Source organism: Pseudophryne corroboree, chromosome 2, assembly GCF_028390025.1.
Source record: "Pseudophryne corroboree isolate aPseCor3 chromosome 2, aPseCor3.hap2, whole genome shotgun sequence".
Taxonomy (NCBI): Eukaryota; Metazoa; Chordata; class Amphibia; order Anura; family Myobatrachidae; genus Pseudophryne; species Pseudophryne corroboree.
The window spans coordinates 69,143,292-69,170,894 of record NC_086445.1 but is presented as its reverse complement, the minus strand read 5'-3'; the positions used below and the strand labels follow the sequence as shown (position 1 = coordinate 69,170,894).

The window sequence follows — 27,603 nt, the reverse complement described above, 5'->3', positions numbered from 1 at the left end:
TATATAGCCTGGGCAGTGTATATATAGAAGATAAAAATATTTAATACACGTAATGACATAAAAATACATAAAAATACTAGTGATGAGCGGGTTCGGTTTCTCGGAAACCGAACCCCCCCGAACTTCACCCTTTTTACACGGGTCCGAGGCATACTCGGATTCTCACGTATGGCTCGGGTAACCCGAGCGCACCCGAACGTCATCATCCCGCTGTCGGATTCTCACGAAATTCGGATTCTATATAAGTAGCCGCGCGTCGCCGCCAATTTCACTCGTGCATTGGAAATGTTAGGGAGAGGACGTGGCTGGCGTCCTCTCCGTTATTGTTGAACTTGATTGTGCTGTGCACTATTGCTTAATTGTGGGGAGGGCTGGGGAGCAGCTGTATAATATAGGAGGAGTACAGTGCAGAGTTTTGCTGATCAGTGACCACCAGTTATCCGTTCTCTGCCTGAAAAAAACGCTCCATATCTGTGCTCACAGTGTGCTGCATATATCTGTGCTCACACTGCTTAATTGTGGGGACTGGGGAGCAGCTGTATTATATAGCAGGAGTACAGTGCAGAGTTTTGCTTACAGTGACCACCAGTATACGTTGTCTGCCTGAAAAACACTCCATATCTGTGCTCAGTGTGCTGCTTTATTGTGGAGACTGGGGACCACCAGTATAATATTATATAGGAGGAGTACAGTGCAGAGTTTTGCTGACCAGTGACCACCAGTATAATATATATAGCATTACGGTACAGTAGGCCACTGCTGTACCTACCTCTGTGTCATCATTAAGTATACTATCCATTTACATTCTATACCTGTGGTGCATTTTAGTTTTGCAGTTTGCTGACACAGTGACCACCAGTATACTATATATAGCAGTACGGAAGGCCACTGCTGTACCTACCTCTGTATCGTCATTAAGTATACTATCCATCTACATTCTATACCTGTGGTGCATTTTAGTTTTGCAGTTTGCTGACACAGTGACCACCAGTATACTATATATAGCAGTACGGAAGGCCACTGCTGTACCTACCTCTGTGTCGTCATTCATTAAGTATACTATCCATCTACATTCTATACCTCTGGTGCATTTTAGTTTTGCAGTTTGCTGACACAGTGACCACCAGTATACTATAGCAGTACGGAAGGCCACTGCTGTACCTACCTCTGTGTCATCATTCATTAAGTATACTATCCATCTACATTCTATACCTGTGGTGCATTTTAGTTTTGCAGTTTGCTGACACAGTGACCACCAGTATACTATAGCAGTACGGAAGGCCACTGCTGTACCTACCTCTGTGTCGTCATTCATTAAGTATACTATCCATCTACATTCTATACCTGTGGTGCATTTTAGTTTTGCAGTTTGCTGACACAGTGACCACCAGTATACTATATATAGCAGTACGGTACGGAAGGCCACTGCTGTACCTACCTCTGTGTCGTCATTCATTAAGTATACTATCCATCTACATTCTATACCTGTGGTGCATTTTAGTTTTGCAGTTTGCTGACACAGTGACCACCAGTATACTATAGCAGTACGGAAGGCCACTGCTGTACCTACCTCTGTGTCATCATTCATTAAGTATACTATCCATCTACATTCTATACCTGTGGTGCATTTTAGTTTTGCAGTTTGCTGTCACAGTGACCACCAGTATACTATATATAGCAGTACGGTACGGAAGGCCACTGCTGTACCTACCTCTGTGTCATCATTCATTAAGTATACTATCCATCTACATTCTATACCTGTGGTGCATTTTAGTTTTGCAGTTTGCTGACACAGTGACCACCAGTATACTATATACAGCAGTACGGAAGGCCACTGCTGTACCTACCTCTGTGTCGTCATTAAAAATACTATCCATCTACATTCTATACCTGTGGTGCATTTTAGTTTTGCAGTTTGCTGACACAGTGACCACCAGTATACTATATATAGCAGTACGGAAGGCCACTGCTGTACCTACCTCTGTGTCGTCATTCATTAAGTATACTATCCATCTACATTCTATACCTGTGGTGCATTTTAATTTTGCAGTTTGCTGACACAGTGACCACCAGTATACTATATATAGCAGTACGGAAGGCCACTGCTGTACCTACCTCTGTGTCGTCATTCATTAAGTATACTATCCATCTACATTCTGATTCTATACCTGTGGTGCATTTTAGTTTTGCAGTTTGCTGACACAGTGACCACCAGTATACTATAGCAGTACGGAAGGCCACTGCTGTACCTACCTCTGTGTCGTCATTCATTAAGTATACTATCCATCTACATTCTATACCTGTGGTGCATTTTAGTTTTGCAGTTTGCTGACACAGTGACCACCAGTATACTATATATAGCAGTACAGAAGGCCACTGCTGTACCTACCTCTGTGTCGTCATTCATTAAGTATACTATCCATCTCTTTTATCCGCCTCTTTTTTTCTTTGCATCATGTGCTGTTTGGGGACAATTTTTTGGAAGTGCCATCCTGCCTGACACTGCAGTGCCACTCCTAGATGGGCCAGGTGTTTGTGTCGGCCACTTGTGTCGCTTAGCTTAGTCTCACAGCGACCTTGGTGCGCCTCTTTTTTTCTTTGCATCATGTGCTGTTTGGGGACAATTTTTTTGAAGTGCCATCCTGCCTGACACTGCAGTGCCACTCCTAGATGGGCCAGGTGTTTGTGTCGGCCACTTGTGTCGCTTAGCTTAGTCTCACAGCGACCTTGGTGCGCCTCTTTTTTTCTTTGCATCTTGTGCTGTTTGGGGACAATTTTTTGAAGTGCCATCCTGCCTGACACTGCAGTGCCACTCCTAGATGGGCCAGGTGTTTGTGTCGGCCACTTGTGTCGCTTAGCTTAGTCTCACAGCGACCTTGGTGCGCCTCTTTTTTTCTTTGCATCATGTGCTGTTTGGGGACAATTTTTTTGAAGTGCCATCCTGCCTGACACTGCAGTGCCACTCCTAGATGGGCCAGGTGTTTGTGTCGGCCACTTGTGTCGCTTAGCTTAGTCTCACAGCGACCTTGGTGCGCCTCTTTTTTTCTTTGCATCTTGTGCTGTTTGGGGACAATTTTTTGAAGTGCCATCCTGCCTGACACTGCAGTGCCACTCCTAGATGGGCCAGGTGTTTGTGTCGGCCACTTGTGTCGCTTAGCTTAGTCTCACAGCGACCTTGGTGCGCCTCTTTTTTTCTTTGCATCATGTGCTGTTTGGGGACTATTTTTTTGAAGTGCCATCCTGTCTGACACTGCAGTGCCACTCCTAGATGGGCCAGATGTTTGTGTCGGCCACTTGGGTCGCTTAGCTTAGCCATCCAGCGACCTTGGTGCACCTCTTTTTTTCTTTGCATCATGTGCTGTTTGGGGACTATTTTTTTGAAGTGCCATCCTGTCTGACACTGCAGTGCCACTCCTAGATGGGCCAGGTGTTTGTGTCGGCCACTTGTGTCGCTTAGCTTAGTCTCACAGCGACCTTGGTGCGCCTCTTTTTTTCTTTGCATCATGTGCTGTTTGGGGACTATTTTTTTGAAGTGCCATCCTGCCTGACACTGCAGTGCCACTCCTTGATGGGCCAGGTGTTTGTGTCGGCCACTTGTGTCGCTTAGCTTAGTCTCACAGCGACCTTGGTGCGCCTCTTTTTTTCTTTGCATCATGTGCTGTTTGGGGACTATTTTTTTGAAGTGCCATCCTGTCTGACACTGCAGTGCCACTCCTAGATGGGCCAGGTGTTTGTGTCGGCCACTTGTGTCGCTTAGCTTAGCCATCCAGCGACCTTGGTGCCCCTCTTTTTTTCTTTGCATCATGTGCTGTTTGGGGACTATTTTTTTGAAGTGCCATCCTGTCTGACACTGCAGTGCCACTCCTAGATGGGCCAGGTGTTTGGGTCGGCCACTAGGGTCGCTTAGCTTAGCCATCCAGCGACCTTGGTGCACCTCTTTTTTTCTTTGCATCATGTGCTGTTTGGGGACTATTTTTTTGAAGTGCCATCCTGTCTGACACTGCAGTGCCACTCCTAGATGGGCCAGGTGTTTGTGTCGGCCACTTGTGTCGCTTAGCTTAGTCTCACAGCGACCTTGGTGCGCCTCTTTTTTTCTTTGCATCATGTGCTGTTTGGGGACTATTTTTTTGAAGTGCCATCCTGCCTGACACTGCAGTGCCACTCCTAGATGGGCCAGGTGTTTGTGTCGGCCACTTATGTCGCTTAGCTTAGCCATCCAGCGACCTCGGTGCAAATTTTAGGACTAAAAATAATATTGTGAGGTGTGAGGTGTTCAGAATAGACTGGAAATGAGTGGAAATTATGGTTATTGAGGTTAATAAAACTATGGGATCAAAATGACCCCCAAATTCTATGATTTAAGCTGTTTTTTAGGGTTTTTTGTAAAAAAACACCCGAATCCAAAACACACCCGAATCCGACAAAAAATTTTCGGTGAGGTTTTGCCAAAACGCGTCCGAATCCAAAACATGGCCGCGGAACCGAATCCAAAACCAAAACACAAAACCCGAAAAATGTCCGGTGCACATCACTAAAAAATACATGAATAGCTGTATATCATGCGTACAGAATAAAAGATTATATCAAGCTTATCTGTCCATAAATAGCTGGAATGCATGCGTACAGAATTCAAAAATATATATGGCTTATCTGTCCATAAGAGGAAATGTCAGCAGGTAGTCCCAACGCGTTTCGTCTGTCATCAACAGGACTTCATCAATATATATATACACATATGCAATAGATATACCAATTTTGGGTGTGCAGTTGCGCCCTGATACTGTATACACATGTCTTCGTGTTCCTTCAACCACCCAAGTCGTGTATACGTATATCAGAGCGAGGCCGCACACCCAAAGGTGGTATTATATGTATCTTATAATATTGCCCCTGCTGTGACTAAATAGGGAGAAACAGATACGTAATAGGAGAAGATATTAGTTCAGAACTGGCTGTTTAATTTGAATTTGACAGTATGAATCACCAGGGACCTCTATATAAGGACCCCCACTTCATCTGCAACCGGACCTCTACAGTAATAATAGTATGTCACTACCCACAGACAAAGTGACGGATGAGGCATGGACATGCGGTGAGGTAAATGGCTCAGGAGGCACTGGCTAGTACCAGAGCCATATTTACACACAATATATAAGCCAAAAGGTGCTTGTGGGCATTATACACAGGTGCAGCAGTATATATACATGTGGGGATTATACACAGGTACAGCAGTATATATTCATGTGGGCATTATACACAGGTGCAGCAGTATATACATGTGGGCATTATACACAGGTGCAGCAGTATATATACATGTGGGCATTATACACAGGTGCAGCAGTATATACATGTGGGCATCATACACAGGTGCAGCAGTATATACTGCTGGAAATTAGCTGAGTTGTATGGACACAGTAGTCAGTTGGGGGGGTTGGACACTGCCTCACCTGCCATAGACTTTTTGCTCCAGAGTTTTGACTTTATAAATGATTAGAATAATACAAAGAAGATATCTTTAGTATACTCTTTGTATTTTTCATATACTTTGTTTAGTCAAACCTCTGGTTTACATGTTAGTATGACCGGAAAGGCTCTGCCTCACCTTACCGCACGCCTCTGGGATAAGGAGTTCATACCAACACTGACTTGATCCATCTGCTGACTCAATAACTACTGTATACACATATACATTTTGTGAATGTGCAAAGTACTGAGCATCTGTACTTTTTTGCATCAGGAAGCAGATTCAACAGGATCTGAATTAGCCCCTTTATCCGCAATTAATTACATATTTGTTTTAATTATTTTTGGCCTAAAATCTAATGTGCGCTGTTTTCTCCTCTCTCTCACTGTGTCGGACTGGGGCATAAATGGCCCACCGGGAGGGGGGGGGGTGCTGTTGTAGGGGCCCATGCTTAAGGGTGTGGCCAGGCTCCAGTGGGGGCGTGTCCAGCCACCACAGAGGTTTGGCTAACCATTACAGAGTACATGTTCTGTTCCCCTTGGTAAATATATAATAATCCATATTCTTGTGAAGTATATTGTAACATATGTATAATGAATAATTCAAGTGCACTTGGATATATAACTGGAACCTGATCCCTAGAGGAGGAGGAGGGGCCACGGGCAATGGGGCCCACCGGGGGATTCCCCTACTCCCCCCTACTCTCACTGTCCATGGTGCTGCTGCTGTGCTGCTATATGATGGCCTGCAGTAGGGGGGTGCAGAGGAGAAGTGTTATGGGGGGGCAATTGCACTGATTGTCCCCACCTGTCCATAGCCGCCCCTGTACTACAGTATGTGGCGCCCCATAGATTTATTTTTTTTACAATTTTTTTGGAGAAGGGGCATTGTCAGGCTCTTGCAGTACCCAGGCCCATCTCAGCTCTTGACGGCTCAGCCTATGATGGGGCATCACAACTTTTCTATGAGTTCTGGACATTGTAATTCAGTCCATGCATTGACTTTCTCTTTCCCTTACATTTACCCTTTTCTTTATTACTTCTGGAAGTGTTCTGCTTCCTGCACTGTTCTGCATTCTGCTCGCAGACGTACAAATGCTGATATTTTAAAATTGTATTCAATTGCTAAAAGCTTGCTTCTCCAAACAAGTATGCCCTTATCATTATGCATGATGATGCAGTTAATCTGCAGAGTCTGTGGAATGCTAATAATATTTCACATATAAATCTTGTTTAGCGACAATGTTTACCAAAACATTTCAAAACTTAATTTTAAAAGTTTCAGGCGACTGGTGCGCCGGTAGCTCATTCCCGATATCAGCCTCCATGTCTGTAATCAACAGACAGGTGTCAGACTTAATGGAATCATCGTGTCAGATACACCCTGCCCCTGTCCCCATAAGGATTACACGGACCACTGAAACAAACTGTTAAGCTGCATTACCATCAAGATATGTTAGAACTAAATGATTTCAATTAGATTTGGGTGTTTAATCATATAAAAATTGAAAAGGGAGATTGCCAGAGTCACCAGTTTCAGTTACAGAGCCCGAGGAGTCACTCTAAGTTACATGTGATGCTCTGAATTATAATGATATTTATCTAGACTGCAATCACAGGCAATACACTTAGAACTTCAGAGAAAATTATAGTCTTCTGCGGGAAAAGTCATTTGTCACGTACAGTAGGTGAATGCTGGTGAGCAAACTGAATGTATGTAGCACTTGCATCCCCAGGAACATTTAATTATAATGCTGCAATCCAGCAGTTTTGGCAGCGCGTAACACCAACTCCTATCTATAATAGTAACCATAACTCACCCCTCCTGCAGCCTAACCCTAACCCACCCCCTAGTGCCTAACCATAACCCACCCCCCTAGTGCCTAACCATAATCCTCCCTTCCCCACAGCCTAACCCTAACTGTCCCTTCCCCCACAGCTGAACTCTTACTGCCCCTTCCCCTCAGCCTAATCCTAACCATACCCTCCACTGCAGCCTAGTCCTGACCGTCCCGTGCCCCACAGCCTAACCATAACCATCCCCTTCCTCACAGCCTAACTCTAACCCTTCCTCCCCCACAGCCTAATCCTAACTGTCCCCTCCCCCAGCAGCCTAACTTTGGGGGTAATTCAGACCAGATCGCTGGGCTGCGTTTTTTTCTCGGCCCTGCGATCAGATAGTCTCCGTCTACAGGGGGAGGGTGAATTCGCTTTGCAAGTGTGCGTTTGGATGTGTAGCAGAGCTGCACAAACTGATTTTGTGCAGTCTCTGCTCAGCCCAGGACTTACTCAGCCGCCGCAATTGCTTCTTGCTGATTGGGACCGGAGTTGACGTCAGGCCTCCCTTCAAACGCTTTGACACGCCTGCGTTTGTCCGGACACTCCCTGGAAACGGTCAGTTGCCACCCACAAACGCCCTCTTCCTGTGCGAACGCCCGTGCGCTCTGATTTTTTGCAGTTGTGCGCCGCGCCGGCGCATTGCGGCTCACACGCATGCCCAGTTCCGATCTGATTGCACTCTGCGAAAACGCACAGCAGTGATCAGGTCTGAATTATCCCCTATAACCACACCTTCCCCCACAGCCTAATCCTAAACATACCCTCCCCTGCAGCCTAGCCCTAACTGTCCCCTCCCCCACAGCCTAACTCTAACCTCTACTTCCCCCGCAGCCTAACCTAACTTATTCAGCCACTGTGATCGAATCCTTCTGATCGGGGCCGGAGCTGACGTCCGACACCCTCCCTGAAAACTTCTGAGCCCGCCTGTGTTTTTCCGGACACTCCCAGAAAACGGCCAGTTGCCACCCACAAACGGCCTCTTCCTGTCAATCTCCTTACGAACGCCTGTGCGGATGGACACTTCGCACAATCCCATCGCAGGGTGCCGATCCCCATTGCAGCCGTGCAACGTGCTGGGTGCAGTGAGGCGCATGCGCAGTTCGGATCCGACTGCAAAAACGCACAGCAGCGATCAGATCTGAATTACCCCCCATTGTTCACAGACATACTGGCTGTACACACTAGACAATGGTCCAGCCAATATATTGTTCTGCTCGAACACTTCCAGAACGATACAGTGTGTATCCAGCCTTACACTAATTGGTGTTCCACCTGCTTTGACGGCGAAAATGACACCGAAAAACGTCAAAATGTTGTGTTGACCTTTTTGGTGTTGGCCGCCACGTCGGCCTTTTCATGTGTCGACATTTAAACCATGTTGCCTTTTCCTACTGTCTACCTTTTGTCATGTCGACTTTTTCATGTGTTGACCTTTTGACCCTGACGACCTAATGCATGACGACCATTAGCGGTCTACCTAATGACTGTAGACCTTTTCCATGTAGATCTGCTGATCCATACCCTTACCACCAATGTTTCCACCATCGTTAGGGACTGCCTCGGAACTGCTAAAGTGTTTGGGTTACACTTACAATGCCTGTTCCTGGCTTTCTTTTGTCTTATTGCAAAATGTAAATTGCTTGCGCCTTATATACCGCCATTTATCTGGCCTCACATTCCCTGTAATTGTAAAGTAATACCTTTATCATTTACCAATGCGCGGATGCACATTTACTTTGGTTCTAGTCTCAAGGGCGTTCATTGCACATAATGAAGACACTTTTCTACGCAACCACCTCTTTGACTGAATGGAATAGCTCAGCCGCGATCCAAGCCTTCATCTGGAAGGTAAAGGGCCCCTATAATATTGATAGCGCAGCCCTGATGGAAAACAAGACCTAAGCACATTTTTGAGAAAGCGACAGGAAAGCATTGAGGACTCAGAGAGGTTTTCATTCTACGCCGGAGTCTTCGCCCGACCGCTGGAATTTAATCTAGATGAATCTGTGCTGATCGACCAAGCTAGCTGAGTAAGGGCTCTTGTCCTACAGGTGCAATTGATGAGGCAACCCACGGAACGCTGGCAGCTCTGTTAATACAGCAATATCATGAAAGCCAGTCCCAGGGAACATTGCAGCCTTTGTAAGCGCTATAATTTACAGAGAATGCAATTGAATATTGGTTGAAAAGGTCAGCGGTATTAAATATATGTGGTAAGAAAGTTTGACCAAGGAAAACATTCTTAAAGTATAGTATACGTGATTCTAGTACGTTATGCTCTGTATATTTGTCCTTTACAATACAGTACAGTATAAGGTATATATTTATGTAAATGGACGACAAGAAGCAGCGGCATCTTAAGCACTGGGGTGGCCCGTGTGCAGCGGACCCCTTGCCCTCACTGGCCACTGGTCCCCCTGCTATCCCGTTCTGCCGGTGCCATCTTTCTTTTCACAGTAATGTGCTAAATTGTTGAAATTAAGAAATTAAAGCAGAAATTAAGGTTGCCTCCTGCCGGCGCAGCGTAGCTGCACCCGCAGGAGACTCGCTGCCATCTTTCCGAATGCGGCGGCTGTGTGTGAGACGTCACGCAGCCACTGCAATCACGCCCACGCCACGCCCCCCCCATTTCGCCGATGATGCCCGCGTTTGGCCACCTCTGACCCCGCAACGCTCTGTCACCGCCTAGGAAATGGCGCCTTGACGCCCCCCCCCGCGCCTGCCTCTGCCTGATTGACAGGCAGAGGCGATCGCATTTTCTGCAGCCCCTTGGATGTTATTTTAGCTTAAAGCTGCAAAGATTAGGGGAAGATTGACAAAATCTTGGAGAGATAAAGTGGAGAAAAATAAAGTACCAACCAATCAGCTTCCAACTGTCATTTTTCTAACACAGCCTGTTAGAAGCTGATTGTTTGGTACTTTGGGTTCTATGTACTAAGCCTTGGAGGGACGTAGATAACGTACCACCCAACCAGCTCTTGTAATTTTTTTACCACAGCCTGTAACATGGCAGTTAGGAGCTGATTGGTTGGTACTTTATGCCATCCACTTTATCTCTCTATAAGGCTTAGTACATAGACCCCTTTATCTCTTTACTTTATCCCTCTCCAAGATTTGATAAAGCTCCTCCTGGGTCTTATACTATATTTTTAATGGGATGCATTTTGCACCTTCCACTTGCACTTTGGCAGAGCAGCGCATTCACTTACATGAATCCAGTAATAAGTACCACTAGAAGCACTTTGGGCAAAACATACTAAATGGCAGGACTGCTGGGGTTTAGAAACCGATGGCGGTAGGTTCATGGTCAAAACCACTGAATTTACTAAAGGTAATTTTTTTATCTTCTAAACTGAACCCCGTCATCAATGCCTGATATTTACTAAAAACCGGTCCCACGGCACAAATTCCGGGACTTCATACAAGCAATAACTTATTCCGGTTGATTACACAGGCTCTACTTAATATTCAGTATGTGGGCGGGGCTTCACATCTGTCATGTATGGTACTGTAGGAGTAGTTTCACATTAATTGCTCCTTATTAGCATTTAAATGTTGCTGTATTTAATCTTTTTCCTGATGATAGTGATTGACGAATCAAACATTGATCAAGTCCTTTAGTGAATGACAAATAGTGATACTCTGATATAAATGGAGACCACATCAAAAAACTGTTCAATGCTTTTTTGTGAATTGAAAACGTATTTAAATAGAGTTTAAAAAATGTAAAACATGAATCTGTAACGCGGACCTCAACTGTGAACTGAAAACAGAAAACATAAGCTGAACAATGTAAATGTGATCGTCTGACATATGGTTGGCACCTTAAGGGTACATGTGGGTCAATGGCATCACTACCAGTTGACATCAAATTGCCAGCTCCTCCTCAGTGACCGGGAGCTGGGTGCTTCACTGTTTCATTATCTTGTAGTACCTGGCTGCTGTCACTGAGGAGGAGCCGGCAGTGCAAAGAGAGGCTCTGGGGGAGTCCAATATCTCAGGGAATGCTGGTCAAGCCCTGGAGTGATGAAAATAAAGGTATATCGCAAGGCCATGCCCCTTCGAATGATGCCACGCCCCTTTTTAGGGGGTATCTGGTGCACTGCGTGTCACAGACCCCAGTAACTCCACTGGTGTAGTTAAATAAGACTGCAGCCTTGGTGGAGATAAGGAGCTCCTCAAAGTTTTCAATTAACCTCTTTAGGGGCAGATGTATTAACCTGGAGAAGGCATAAGGAAGTGATAAACCAGTGATATGTGCAAGGTGATAAACACACCAGCCAATCAGATCCTAACTGTTAATTTACATATTGGAGCTGATTGGCTGGTGCCTTTATCACCTTGCACATATCACTGGTTTATCACTTCTTTATGACATCTCCAGGTTAATACATCTGCCCCTTAGTGGCATGCCCGGAAATATTCCAGGCTTGCCAGCGATGACAGAGCTGGCAACCCCCGAAAGATTTCTGGGCATACTACTGACTGATATCCCAAGGACAGCCGTGCAGCGTGCACGGCGCCCAGGAATCAATATACTCCATTATGGAGTTTAGCCCGCCCCTCAGACTCCTATTGGCCGGGGGGAGGGCTTAGCAGTAAAATGCTTTATGCTGATTTCTGGGTGCCGCAAGGCGATTTAACTCACCCTGCCCCATCAGTTGCCCCCCCCCCCCACTTTAATTTAAAAACACACACCCCAGGACGTGTTCTTAAATTAAAAACTTGCCACTGAAGGGATTAATAAGTAAACCCCCCCCCCCCCCCCCCCCACGGCGCTGTCTAAAACCACAGTGCCAGAGATAGTCTATTAATTGAAAACTGTGAACCAACAACGTCAATCTGGGTCTATTGCCAATTATAGCACGGCCGCCAAACCAATTGGGTTTGATAAACTTTCAATCCGTTTTGATATTTTCAAGCATCTCTTTTCCTGATTATTTGTTACAAGGAGCATCAGGCATTCTCATAAATATTGTCCCAGTCCCCGAAATGATCATTAAACAGCCACAACTTCAGAAAAGTCTTTATACTATCAGTACAAAAGAAAGAATAAAATACCTACTTTAAGTAAAACATTTTATCCCATTTTTTCATGTCACCTTGAAACAAATTAATATATTACTACATATTTCATTTTGCTTGAAATGTCTTCATTAAATGTCCCAGAAAATGTAATTCAGTATGAAAAAAAAAATAAAAAAAAAATGGTGAACTGACTTTTCTGACTGGAATCCTTAAATTCAGGCACAAGATAATTGAGGATAAAACGAAGAGATATGAAGGTTATAGTGGAAACAGTCATTTGTTTTTGCTATTCTCTGTGAATAATTTAATATATTAAACATTTTAAAACATTTAAGGAAAGGCAACTGTCCAAACAGAGTGGCACAATATCTTAACTTCTTAAGTAGGCTTAAGTATTAATTAAAATAGATTTGCCGAATGTACAGCACTCCAGGAAACTAATGAATACATAACAGATAATTACGCCACAAGTGCGTTTATAATAGCCTCAAGGTATAAAGGTTAAAGCAAAGGTGATTAACTAAATCATTAGAAAAAGAAAACACAAAAAAAATGCGTTAGTACTAACCAGAAACAAAGGAATCAGCTTGTGTTATAATTTATTGTATTTTGGCACGAAAATGCAGATTATAGGAGCTGCTAGGCTTCTGTTTGGTGAAGTTTTCAGGCCTGAATAAACTATGGCCCAGATCTAACAAGCCTTAGAGAGTGATAAATAAAACGGTGATAAAGTACCAACCAATCAGCTCATAACTGTCAATTTTCAAACACAGCCTGTAACATGGCAGTTAGGAGCTGATTGGCTGGTGCTTTATTATCATGCAATTTATCACTCTCCAAGGCTTGATAAATCTGGGTCTATATTTGCAGTCTTAGGCAGTACTCAGTGATGTATTAGCAATTGGTGTAGGGTGTGCAGTAGCGACCAGGGTTTGCCACGTGCCACCACCCCGCACCCACTATTTACTGCTGGCTATAAGAAATACAAAGCAAGGAGAGACTGTGATATACAAAGCTGAATGTGTGTCCAAACCATCACTGCATCGGCGCAGCTTTTGGTTCTGCCTCTCCCACTCCTCTATGCTGTCTCATGTCTTGTCCTGGATGGTCTGAGACTTGCTGATCTGAATGTCTTCTACAGTGAGCAACACTACAGGGGTCTATTCATGAATCAGTGAAAAGAGTGGAGAAGGGAGCCAGTGGAGAAGTTGCCCATGGCAACCAATCAGTGTTGAGGTAACATTTATAAAGTGCATTCTATAAAATTATACAGAGCAGCTGATTGGTTGCCATGGGCAACTTCTCCACTGGCTCACTTCACTACACTTTTCACTGCAATAAATAGACCACTATATGCCAACAGTAAGTCCTCAGAGTCAGTGCACAGGGAAGGGGTGGGACAAGGGGCCCTGCTGGTAATTTCTGAAAACACCACTGGCAGTATGGTTCACGAATAAGCACACAGGTGTTAATGCTTCTTTCGGCCTGATTTACTAAAGGTATAAAAGCCCTACTGGAGGTGAAACGAAAGCTTTCCAGCAATCAGGGGTCAAATTATGGTCCTCTGACAAATTTTGATCCCAGGGGCCCACTCTCCTTGAGAGAGAGCCATAATTCACAACTAATTGTATATTGACATTCCTTGAAAAGGGGATTGTGATTAAATGATGAAGAATTAGGTTTACTTGCAGCCCCCCCCCCCCCCGTACTTTATAAATAAGAGCCACTTGTATGAATTCCCCCATGCTCCTCCCCCACGCCACAATTTTAAAACTCAGCGCTTATTTGTTACAGTACAGGTAACAAGCACCGACCCTCCGTCCATTCCTATACATACTAGGATACTCTCAGCTCCTCTGTACACCATAAAGATATATACCAATTGGTAGAAGATCGGGCGCTGTAGGTTGCCGCACCTCTAATGCAGCTGCTAATTATGGTGGGGTAGTCAAACCCAATTAGACATCAAAACACAAACAAACAGTAGCAGCGCTAATTAAATTAATAATATATGAAGGACTGAGTAATAAAAATTCTATTTAATAAAATGGCAATCTATAGCCACAATTGAACAGCATATGTACACAGCTCATGCAATCAATAATTAAAATGGGTCTCAACTTATAATTGCCTCTGATAAACAATCCGTTCCTATTTGGTGTGTATAAACGTCCAAACGGGTTCCTCACCGCAAAATACTGAGGAACCCGTTTGGACAAAGATTTCCAAGGGACTACACCTCTAGCGGCACTGGTAAAGTTGGAAGGCTAAGACTGCGCAGTCAGTCTATTTTTCATCTAAATCATACCATCTGCTTATCCAGTTCACCAAATAGGAACGGATTGTTTATCAGAGGCAATTATAAGTTGAGACCCATTTTAATTATTGATTGCATGAGCTGTGTACATATGCTGTTCAATTGTGGCTATAGATTGCCATTTTATTAAATAGAATTTTTATTACTCAATCCTTCATATATTATTAATTTAATTAGCGCTGCTACTGTTTGTTTGTGTTCCTCTGTACACCATGACTGTGGACAGAAGGCGTCCATGACCTAATAAGTTAAAGATAAGTTAAGATAGTTATTCAGTACCACAACAGGGAGAAAGCGTTGGGGGTGCCACTGGTGCCCCCTAAGCGCCGTAGGCAGCAGCCTGATCAGGTCAATAGTTAATCAGGAGCTTGCTGGGCAGACCTGTGTATGTGTGGCCTGTGGCATGTGCCACCGTGGCTCTGCATCCCGTGTACAGTGTCTGTGTATTTTTCGTAATTGAACTGGGCTTGTTTTAGGAAGGGAGTATGCGCTGTCTCTCTCTCACTGCCCGGTCCGGGACTCCATACCTAGACGGGGATTCGCTGATGTCACAGTGCGACTTCCAAACCAAAAGCGCTACTGCGCAAGAGCGGCCTGTCTGCGTGTCTTCTCTCTCCAACCTCCACTGAGAGACAAGACGTTGCTTTGAGTGTCTTGCTGCACCAGAGACAGGATCTTACAGTGGAGGAACTTCAGATTACACTGTGTCACCACCGCTCACCGTAAGTGGGCTCCAGCCACCACTGAATGTGTAGTACAGGGGTGTGCTACGCTATAACGCATGCCACCTGCACTAACCCCAAAGCTCCTGGCTGGATCTGCTTGCACTATTTATATGTGCATACCTGCATTAACTCAGAGCTACCCTGCATCCTGCTAGCTGTCAGTTAATAAACCAATAGAAACTCGTTAGGTTGCGCAGGTATTCACCCAGGATACCATAGTCACACCTTCAAGGCTCGTGTCTTTCCCCAGTATATATTTGTGACTTTGCATCCCGGTACATTGGTCCAGGATAACCTGTTGCCATGGTCTTGCAGTGGCAGCCACCGAGGGGATTTATTCGCAGAGAATGACAGTCAGGTAGCATTTGGGGGTGCTTACGGGGAGTTGCGGCAAAAAAGCAGGTGTGTTGCGACCGTTTTTGTGGTGTGTCTCAATCTGCCATCTGCCATCTCCTACGCAGTAACAGTGGCCCCGGTGTCTCACTTGCTGCGGCCATGCTGTGTGATCATAGGACTACTCAGAATTTCCATAATCGACTGATCTGCAGCCAACGCTGCGCCCTTGTACGCAGCTACTGGGACTCACAAGGCCGCCTGTGGGCGTCTCAATACAAGTCCAGGCGGCTGCGGCATTTACATATTTTGGCAGAGACGCAGCTTACAAATCCGTAGCTCAGTCTGAATGTATTTGCCTACATCACTGAAGCAGGCCCAGTGTGTATTCCATCCCGGGGATTTCATCTGCATTACCTGCCTGTTTGTGCTGTTGTAAGAGCATATCACAGTTCAATACCCTATGCCTTTTATTAGGTGTTTATATGTATAAAACTTTACATTTCATTTGGTCCACAGAGAGCATGAGTGTTTATGTTTATATATTTTTATGCATTAATGATTCAGGGGCAAATGTATTAAGCCTTGGGGACTGACAAAGTAAAGAGAGATAAAGTACCAGCCAATCAGCTCCAAACTGCCATGTGAAAGGCTATGGGGTATATTCAAGAAGCAGTGAAAAGTGTGGAGAAGCAATTCAGTGGAGAAGTTGCCCATGGCAACCAATCAGCTGCTCTATACAATTTATTAGTATACAAATGATAAATGTTACTTCATTGCTGATTGGTTGCCATGGGCAACTTCTCCACTGGCTCACTTCTCCACTCTTTTCACTGCTACATGTTTGAAAAATGGCAGTTAGGAGCTGATCGGCTGATACAGTACTAAAGGGGTCTATTCATGAAGCAGTGAAAAGTGTGGAGAAGTGAGCCTGTGGAGAAGTTGCCCATGGCAACCAATCAGCTGCTCCGTACGACTGTACAGCATGCAAATTATAAATGTTACGTCAATGCTGATTGGTTGCCATGGGCAATTTCTCCACTGGCTCACTTCTCCACACTTTTCACTGCTTCATAAATAGACCCCTTTATCTCTCTCCACTTTAGCACTAGTGGCTTAGTACATAGACCGCTTATCACTAATAATTATAATTAGACAAATCAAAGAATAAAAGGGAAATAAAACATAGCTGGTGTCCCTTTAATCCATGTTTTTGAGTTTTTCCTAATTCCTATTTGCAAATGCTACGATCTGACATGTCATATATCTTTTCTAGCAATCTGGTGCACCAGCCAGTGTTGATCTATGAAAAAAAACAAAAAAAATTAGCCAATAGCTTATTTTCCATATGGCGCACAAAGTAAATCCCTGAGCTGACTATAAATAAACAGCAGAGAGAGTGCAGTATGGTGAAACTTACATGTCTGGATAATTTATGGAGGTATTCGTCATCCATCTGTTTTTTAAAGAATTCTTTTGATATGACAATGCACTCCGCGCCATCTGAAACCAATACCATGCCCAGTGTGTCTTCGAAGATGGTGTAAACCAGTCCCTGAAAGATAATAAACATTTTCCATAATATTTTTTAAGCAGAACTTCTACGTAGAACACACAGAGGAAAGTCAAACAAACACTGAAGTCCTTAAGTGGGACTAAATTACAAAAATAAATGCACTTATTTTTCAACTCTGTGTAAAGGTTATTCATCTATATGTGGGAAAGGGATCAATTATTTTTATACTGGCTTTTGTTGGAAATGTGTGTGCAGGTGTTGATATTACATAGGCACACACCAGCTGATGACTTAAACTGCAAACAGTCCAGTTACTTAACCAGTGGTGTTGGTTTATTGATAAATAACAGGTACAGCTGTACTCACTGTTACATGTACACTGGTGATGGAGCAGAGTGGGGTTTTATACAGCTCAACACCCAGTGAGTGTATGTAGGAACTGGGTAGTGGTGTAAGTATGCTGGAAAACATGGACTGCAGGTAATTGCAGGTCTCTTTGGAGCTATGTAGAAGACATGGCTTCCACTGTGATTCTCTATCTAACACAGTCTCAATATGGTTACTGCGCATGCTCAGTAGAGATCTTGGTTGCCATCTTGGGATAGGGCATGAAGCCTCCCTGGAGAACACCTACCTGAATCATTAACTCTATATATGGGTCAGTTCCTTTTTCAAGAATAAAACATAATTGTTTTGTGGACACTCCTCTTGAACGCAAGGTGTATAATATGCCCAAGTTTAATTCAACTTCAGGGTCTTCCCACCCGTAAAATGAATCATGTATTTGATTTATTATCCAGAATGTTTGGGTTTCCTAGATAAGTGTTCTCTTCTAGGGGTGGACTATTCCACCCTGGGTAATCCTACGCAGTGCGCCTAAGATGGATGCCGCACCTGGTACCTTGTGAGGGTGGAATACACAACCTTTGGAGGTTATTACCCAAAATGCCTACACCAATCATGCATTATTCTTTCTGTGTGCTTAAGGTGTTTTTTTTTTTTGTTTTTTTATTGTCTCTGTGGTTTATCTTTTGGTGTAATACTTAAATCTTCTGTATTATGTGCATTGTTTGAGTTCTAGTTGGTGCCGTGGATGGCTGCCTCGGTGCTGCTCTGCCAAGCAGCCTTCGTTTTTAGTCTTACATGTATAATACTGTATGCCTAATATGTCGAGTCTATTGTACAGTTGCAATGTGCACTATGAACTCATACGTGTAATGTTTGTAATGTATGGTACGTTTTTCCCCCTTCTTATGCTATGTATTCCCCCTTCATGTTGCTGCTTGGCGATGCATTGTACCACAAAGAATTCCTAGTGTACATGAGTACACCTAGCCAATAAAGCTGATTCTGATTCTGAAGGGACATTTTGTACGGAATGCCTAATGGTCAATGTTTCTCAACTGCGCATACATCTAATGGCCAAACTGTCTCACCGTGCATGTGTCCCACAGTGTGTATGCACAGCAGCGCAGTTGCAATTGAGGGGCACGGTCTCAGATACGTATTGGTAATGTATTGGGTATTCCTGGTGGTGAGTGAGGTGGCTATTCAGCAGCACAGAAATGTACCATCGTATGGTTGTGTTATGGGAGGCGGACGTGTTGCGTAACTGGTCGTGAACTCCGACACTTAATTGCTTACATTGGAGGCCATACTCTGACGGAGATTCTGCACATGGCATGGGGTAGCTGAAAGGTTTGATGGTGCTTCCAATGGTAGTGTCTAATTCATGTTTGTACGCAAATGCAATTTTCTAGGCTCCGGAACTGCTGATGTTAGCAAGTGAAGCTGTTGCCCAGAAATGAAAAGAGACACCCACCGGAATCATTGCAAACGCATGCGCAATTGCGTACACATTTGTAGCCTATAAAACTTAGGGGGACATGTATTAAGCAGTGATAAAAGTGGAGAAGTGAGCCAGTGGAGAAGTTGCCCAAGGCAACCAATCAGCATTGATATAACATTTATAATTTGCATACTTTAAAAGTATACAGAGCAGCTGATTGGTTGTCAAAGGCAGCTTCTCCACTGGCTCACTTCTCCACTTTTATCACTGCGTAGTACATGTCCCTCTTAATGAGGAACATCGAGGCTAAGAGTTGGTCTATGGCTATGCAGACTGGATGCGGCAGTTGGAACTCAGGCGCCATGTTTTTGCACATGACAGAAGATACACATCCTAAAAATGCCCGTGACACGCCTGCATTTTCCCAACCACTCCTAATAAACACTCCGTTAGCACCTCCAAGTGGTCACTTCCTGTCATTCACTTTTCATTAAAATCATTACACTCAGGATTGCAGCGGCATTAGGCACGGGAAATAGGCCCTCAGTGTCTAAAGACGCACAAGCAAAGTGGCCATCTCAGTCCTTGCAGATACATTTGCACGCTTGCACACCAGACACGACTGCGGCAAAATACATTAAAGCCGTTGCAGCTGCGTGCGGCTCAGAAGTTCCATAATTTGGAGCACCATAAAATGACTAAATGACATATAACGTCAGTACACAGGAAGGGAGGGTTCATTCTTATTAAGAATGAACCCTCCCTTCCTGTGTACTGACGTTCCCCCTCTTATTAAAATGCTTACTGGCGCACCTCACTGTCGGTCTGATTTAGAGCCGACCGGAATCCGGACACAATGCAGAAGTTCATAGTTGAGCCATTATTTATGACTGCACATGTGCAAAAAGTTCTAAACACCCGCACATCACACACGTTACAGATGGTATCAGAAAGGTGGCAGAAGATTGATGCGTGGTCCTAGGTTGGGGGGGGTGACTGGGAGGTGGCCACTAGTGCATGCAACAACGGTCCGTTCCGGGGGCATATTCTGGGAATGTGGCAGGTATGTCAGTGCCTGCAGCTGCGTTACCAGCCACACAGCCACACACATAAGAGGCCATAGTCAGATGGAGAAACTGCACCTGCCATACAGCTGGTGGAATTTTCAATGGTGTGACCAATGGTGGAGTATGAGGATGCACCAATTGGTATTTCAGCATGAACGGGTTCTATGAGTGGGCATCTCAGTGCTGCACAAGGAAGGAGTTGGTATGCCATGTGCATAACTTTGTAGACGGGGCGACCGCCAACACTCAATGCTGCTTTCGCTTCTGTGCACCAATCAGCCACTGTGACTTTGTGTGGACGCTCTGGGTGATCAGGTCTGTGTCATATAAATATAATTAGACCGTGCTGGACTTTGTGTGAATCTGCCCGTACTTTTAAAGCATCAATCATTTACAGGGCAAAACCAAACTGGGTTAGCTTTGTAAATTATTACCGCTTTAAAAATACAGGCACTCTCATACAAACTCCCCGCACTTCTGGCGGCTCGCAGGCAATTGCGTTTAACCCCACAAATAAGTCTTCCAAAGTGAGGAGATTAAAGAAGTTGTCACTTATAATAAAGGTAGCTTAGATATTGCATCACAAAGTTATACGAGTTACAAGTAGGTTATAAGAGGTCTACAATATAAATGCGAGGCCTAACAAGCGGTAGATTAAGAGATAAGGAAACTTTTTTTATTGACAGTTTTTTTAGCAAATTGGACCAATCTTAGAGGAGAAATGTTCCCTTGGGCCACAGTTGCCTCTCCTAGTGCTCCCTTTAATAGAGCAGTGATCAGGAGGACAGATGGCCTATGTATTTTCTCAGTGTGCACCTGCATTAGTGTAAGTGGCCTGGAATTAGGTGACAGTTCTTCCCAGGTCCACGTGCTGTGCAAAGTGAGACATCCTTAATGTTCTTTGCCCAAATGGTTACCTTTTCCTTTGCGTTATATAATTATTACATTTTAAAACTCTACAGTATTTATTAGAAACATTTTGGTAACAGAAAAAAAAGCATCTTGAGGAAAATGACTGCACTTAACGCTAAACTGCTTTAACTCTCTGGATTGTCAGCAAATCTGCAGTAAACAAGAAATTGAAATAATTGTCACTTGAGATTTGAACTGACACGAAAGAGTCATCATTATTCCCCCTCCGCGCAGTGCTTCAGTGATTCCTGTCTGCTAGAAGCACAAAGGATCTCTGTTAGGTGGACTCATTCCATGCACCCTAGCTCTTTAACAGATGCACCACACATAACGGAGCACACTACAGTGTTCGGGGTCAGGATCCCCTTTTTTTCCCCGTTTAGACATAACATGTCACTGCTGTAATAGCATAGATTTCATTTGTCTTCATAAACTCCAATGTGTGGCCACTTTAAATGTCCTTTGTAAACTAAGGGGCCTGTTTAACATGATGATACCATGCAGAAAACTTTTCCACAATATTAGGTAGAGATAGGCGGTTGAGTTTCCATGGAAATTGAACCCACCCGAACTTAGGGGCTCTGAGTTGCACCAAGTCCTGGCTCGGGTCTTCCCACCATGTTCAGATCCCAAAAGGATGCAAAATGTCGTCTTCCCGGTGTTGGATTTTGCATGTTTTGGATTGGGCGCCATTTCACACAGGAGACCGGAGGGAGAGGGTGTGGAGCACTGTGTTAACGTAAAGCCAGTAAAGGGGCTCTATGTCATTTAAACATAAAATGCCATTAGGAGTTCTGTGTTCAACTTAAAGGGGCACTGTGTCATAAGAAAAAAAAGCGTAGAGGCAAGGAGGATGATGCACTGTGTCCATGTGATGCGTTTTGGTCCATTGGACCTTTCTCAAGAACGGTTCCATTCTTGAGAAAGGTCCAACGGACCGAAACGCGTCGTACGGACTTGTATGCTGTGATCCAGGAGTGGACCTTCTGCAGGAAAGACCTGCCTCTGGGGCTTTCTTATGCCATCGGTGGTGGTGCCGTGCATCCAAGCCCGAGACTTTCGCTTTGCTAATAAGCTAAGCCTACCGCAGCCCAAACAAATGGTGAGACTTGTTATTTATCTAAAACTTGCATCTGCACCTTCTGGTTCACACCGTGATCTCTATGTTTTTATTGTTGAAAGCTGTTTTTAAGTGTTGCATATGCACTTTATTTTGAATATATTGTGTAATGAATCATTTATGTCATTAATTAAAAAAAAAAAAAAGTAAAAATGGCTTTCTAGAGCATTTATGGTCAATTAGCACCAGTGCATATACCCATTTATATTATTATTGTGTTCATTTGGGAAAACTGGTGTTTTTACCTATTGGATTATATGAGGCTGCCATTGACCATTTAACTGCACAACTTAAAGTAAAAATATTGTTTTTTCTAATCAATCATTCCTTTACCTGCCTTCCTACATACTCCACCTCCATTTCCCTGTACTGCCTTTGGGCCTCTGATCTAGTTTTTGATTAGTGAAAACATTCTTTTTATGGGGTCATATAGTAGTATATTCTTTTAAATTGCCGTGTGTTTGTGCAGCTGCTGAGTGACTTAGTTTAGCCAGCCAGCCTTTGGCCACTATTGGTGAATAAAATTGTGAGCTGTGAGGTGGAAAACACTGACAGGAAATGACACAAATGACATGGATCTAGCTGTTTTCATCAATTTAAAGAAAAAAACAAATCTAAAAGCACGATGATAAATTAAAATTAAAATCGAAACCAAAACATGTGGGTCCGTGCACATCTCTAGTAATGAGTCACTTTTTTTTTTTTTTAGTATCACTGGAATTCACTATAACCTGTATGTATAAAATAAGCTAAGTGACGGAGATATCAAAGATTGGTTTATAGCAAAAACAACACAGAATACTGCAATCTCCATTCTTCTCAATTGGTATGTCTGTCTCGGAGAGTTTACCAAGCTCTATAAAGGCTTAGTTGAAGATGGCATTAGCCGTTCTCTCACTATGTTTACAGTATTCCAGGAGAAGGTTCTTCTGGTCTGTCCCGGGAACGCGCAATGCTCCTTCCGCTCCCTTCTATCTCAGTTTTATTCTGGGCAGAACCTTAAAGTGATAGCGAAAGCTATCACTTTACTATACACCATGGGTGGTGTCCTACCGGTGCCATCCAGGGTGTAAGGCAAAGGGGGCATCACAGTTGCTTTGCCGATGGCATCCCACCACACCCTGTCTGGAAAGGCACCCCACTGCAAGGAAACATGCAGGGCGAGTCCTTAGCTTCTTGCTGTATGTGGTCATGACGTCCTGTGCTATGGAAGCGGGCAGTGCCACACCAGAAAGCATAGCCACCCTGCAACAGCAATGCAATACACTCTTCCGCAAGACAAATAAACCTCTGTCAACTCCTACTACTCTTTCTGCTATCCAACATTTATTTGTGAAATCTTTCTCCTTAATACAGTTCCGCACTGTAAATATTAAGTGTATCAGATTTTTGTACGGTTATAATCTTGGTTCTTAGTCCTGCTTCCAATATCTCAAGTCAACTTCCAGATCACAGTGAAGTACGGAGAGACTGATTATTTTATTTTCTAAGGTTAATCCTAAAAATGGCATAATATTTAACTGAAAGCTGCCACCGCAACCTGGAAAGCAAACCTTTCTGACCTTATTCCGCTAATGAGGTCAAGAGGTTCCTCTCCGGCTTAACGATACACTTCATTTAATTAGAGCAATTGTAACATTGAAAATAAAAACAAGGCTTACTGAAAAGCAATATCTGGGTTTTTTTTTTCCCGTCTCCTAATTGAGATTCCAGATGTCTTTCAGCAATGTCCTAACTGTCCGCCTCGCAGCAGGGAACGTGGCTTAATATGTGGGAGAGCAACTGTATACACAGCCAGATACACATCTCAAAGCATAGGGTTGGGTATTTCTAAGCAAAGATTTCCGTATAAATCTTATATATGAACACAGGACAAGCACAGATAAGAGACAAAATTCAACACCTACTCTCTTTTTCTTATCTATATCAACTTTGCCCACCGGCTTCATTTTTTTCTAATAAGGTCTTTGAACTGCTGTACGGTATCCTATTCCTTCCCAAGAAAATATTATGGTTATAAATCACCGATGGCTATCTGCTCTTCTTTATAACAAGACAGCATTCACGTACATATCTACTGGAATGTCTGCTTCTTTACCATCAATACATCTATTAATGGCTATTTGCATTGTGAGTAATTTGCAAGCACGGTGAGAGCATAGCCAGATTAAAGGGGGATGCAGGGTATACTATACCCTGGGCCCCCCTCTGTCAGGCCCCCCCCCCCTTAGCCAGAGCACACTGACATCACTAGCTCTCCCCTTTGTGCAGCAGCAGAACCAGGCAGCCAGAATGCAAGCTGAACAGTGCAGGCAGGGACACAGGAGTATAATGTTTCATGAGTTACTGATGGAGCTCCTCGACCAGAGAAGAGATAAGAGGGGGAGAGAGCTGTAAGTAACCCAGTTATATCAGCTTCTCCTCCTCCCCACCTGGGTGTCTGGGTTCTGTGTAACCTGTTATCTAATGACGGCATTTGGGCCTAGAGATAGAGACACAGAGTCCTCCTGAGTCCTGTCCCAGTGTGTAAGTAGTGTAGAGGCTGCTGCTATTGTATTTTTGCAAGATTGCATTTTTCTATGTGTATTTTAAAGTAAAGTTGTCTTTGTTCCTCTACAAGAAAACTTTATAAAATAATTGTCTCTTAATTAGGTGGAACTTTTAACAGTACCAAGGCATTATTAAACTTTTAGTTTAAATCTAATATACACCATTGGTTTAAATTGAACATGACATTCTAATATAGGCCGCTCCTGTTTTAGTTCCCCGGGCCCCTCAAGGCTTAATCCGGCCCTTGGTGAAAGCCATGTGGGTGGTGCATTATGAAATCTAAACAGATATGTTCAAGCAATGTGCTCTTAGGTTGGTCAAATCACACATCAACGTGGCCTTTTATCACGGTACAGAGCTTTGGTTTGGATCATAGGGTGCATATGTCCGATTCTAGCACCGTCTAATTAAGAAAATGCATGGACATCAGTGGCATACTGTATCTATAAATGGTGCAGGGTGTTCGGTGCACATGGGTCCCCGGGTTCAGAGATGACCCACACCACATACCCTGTACCCATTTCTGTTGTCGCCATATTTCTGAACATCATTGCACATGTGCAGAAGCCTCTGGCACGGTGACTGATTCTGTGTGACATTTTGTGTATGCACAGCTGACATTTTTCCGAGGGGAAAGGGCCACGGACGTCTGTTCTTGGCCCCCTCATTCTTAAAACAACCATGCATGGCATGTTTTGTGAGCCACACAATTTCATTTAAAAGGATACAGAAGTCAGTGATGTCTTGCACGTTACTGACGGCTAATGCCATATTTAAATGAATGCACAGTATATAACGCTATAATAATTAGTGCACATGACAGTTAGGCATGCCTGTGCATCATATTCCTTTCGAGATCCCTGGCTAGGGGAGGCAATCACGAGACTGCCTTCGGGATCTCGGCGGTCACAATGCCGACACCGGAATCTGGACAAGTGGTGAAATGCCGACATCGGAATACTGGCACCACAGGCTTTTTTCCATCTATGGGTGTCCACGTGGGGAGCGCAGCGAGCCCGCAAGGGGCTTTCTAGCGCTCACCCCTCTGCCGACATACTGGTGGCCGGGATCCCGCTGTCCGGATCATGACAGCCTGCTTGCTAGTAATCCATTTTCTTTCTAACCTGTTGGATAACGCCTTGTTTGCTCATCCTCATTACCCTTGGTGGAGAATCCATAGGGCTGAATCTTCCATGGTGCAATGGATGTGCGTCTTAATAGGAACAGCAATGGATTAGCGCTGCAGCTGATGCAGTAAGAAGACCATTGCCGCGGCTTTGGCATAAAGACGCAGTCGCAGCTGAGGCATAAGACACAACTGCGCCTTTTGCTGCAGTCCTGAGTCGCAATGGGTGTTTCACATACTAATGTCATTAAACCACACACCCGTTCATTTCATTAGTTAATACAACTTCATTAGTCCTGATCTATCTATAGTTTTATAGAGAAGTTAAATAGTTAAATTAACCTATTTGGAACCTAAAAGCAATTATGGGGTTTATTTAATGACCAGGGCAAGCTTTAGGACCCTAAAAGTATAGGAGTCCCTGTTATGTCCCTAGTGTAAGACAATCAAATGTGATAGATACTGTACGTTTAATCAGATATGAATAGTCCATGCATAGTAAGGAGGCAGCACAGAGATAAGACCCTTTGTTTTGGGAACAGTAATATCATGACTAGTGTCAGTGACAGCTGTTTCTCCAAAATGCAATTTATATAGCACAGATGGTAAAACATTAATTTGTTTTGTACGTGCAAAAAAAAATACAGGATTCATTTAGCTTCAATGTTTCTCGTAAATAGTAACTGAGCTGAAAACATATTTATGCTGCAGTCATTTGTTATTTTACATAGTGTAGTGTATTACAGTCCACTCTAGTGTATTACAGTCCGCTCTAGTGTATTACAGTCCACTCTAGTGTATTACAGTCCACTCTCGTGGCGTTGTTTTGATAAACAATTTTCAAATATCTTCATGACCAACTCAGGGGCCCATTTATCAATGAGTTTTAGATATATAAAACTAATTGCGTATGAGAAATAGCGCTCCAACCAATCAGCTCCCAAATGTCATATGTTTGAAAAATGAGTTGGGAGCTGATTGGCTGGAGCACCATAGATCAAATGCAACAAGATTTAAACAGCTAAAACTCGTTGATAAATGGCCCCTTAGTGTTTTGTATTTAATGATACGTCCATTTTGTTGATAACTTATTTTTTTACTTTATTTCAACACAGATTTTATATATTATATAATAAAACATAACAGATACTGTAGAAGCAGCATTCCTATTCCTTTCTATAGATCTGTTCACCACTGTCTTCCACATTGAGGAGGCTTTATGAGTAAGTAGCAGCCAAGGGAAGCTGATAATTACTCATAGGCAAAACTGAGACGTCATTTTGAAGTTTTAAGCATGACTAGGTTCTGTACTAATAAGCGTGTTTTGGGTCTTTTTGGCTGTCACCTGCCATAGAGATAGGTTTGCTAAGCCAGATGCAGGTAGAGAAATGCTTTACAGTCCTGCTCGGGGTGTGCAAGTGATGCCTCTGACCAGCTTCTAATTTGGGAATTGGTTGTCTTTTCTTGCCTGCAAAGAAAACTTTTAAAAACTCTTTATGAAGGTCTGAATATCTGTGAACAGCTGAATCAACAGCTGGAAACTTAAAAGATGGCAGACATGTGAGTTGGGAAAGATGAGGAAGGCATACATAAAAAAGTGAGAAAGTTGAGTGGGCTACTGTGTAGACTCCATGTTGCTTCTCCACCAAAGAAGCTTCATTTCCTGTACCAAGATGGCCACTGAGGCTACTTCTGTGCATGTGTGGATCCATCTTGGGACTGTGTAAGACGACAGTAGTCTCCCACTTTGCTTTAGTGAGTCTCGTGTTTACCTGTGATATAACTACTGTTCCAGCATCCTGCACAGCTATCCGGAAC

The 27,603-nt window shown here is 43.7% G+C and overlaps 1 protein-coding gene across 4 annotated transcripts in view; it reads right to left on the bottom strand.

The window, feature by feature from the left end:
• The window catches only part of LOC134999232 (cyclic nucleotide-binding domain-containing protein 2-like), a 713,550-nt gene that overhangs the window by 10,507 nt on the left and 675,440 nt on the right, over positions 1-27,603 (bottom strand). For 3 of the 4 annotated variants that reach the window (XM_063951415.1, XM_063951414.1, XM_063951412.1), the window contains one exon: positions 17,126-17,260. In XM_063951415.1, coding sequence (XP_063807485.1) covers positions 17,126-17,260 — 135 coding nt within the window. Of the gene's footprint in view, positions 1-16,793; positions 17,009-17,125; positions 17,261-27,603 lie in introns of those variants that run through there. The other variant, XM_063951413.1, reaches the window with a different exon arrangement.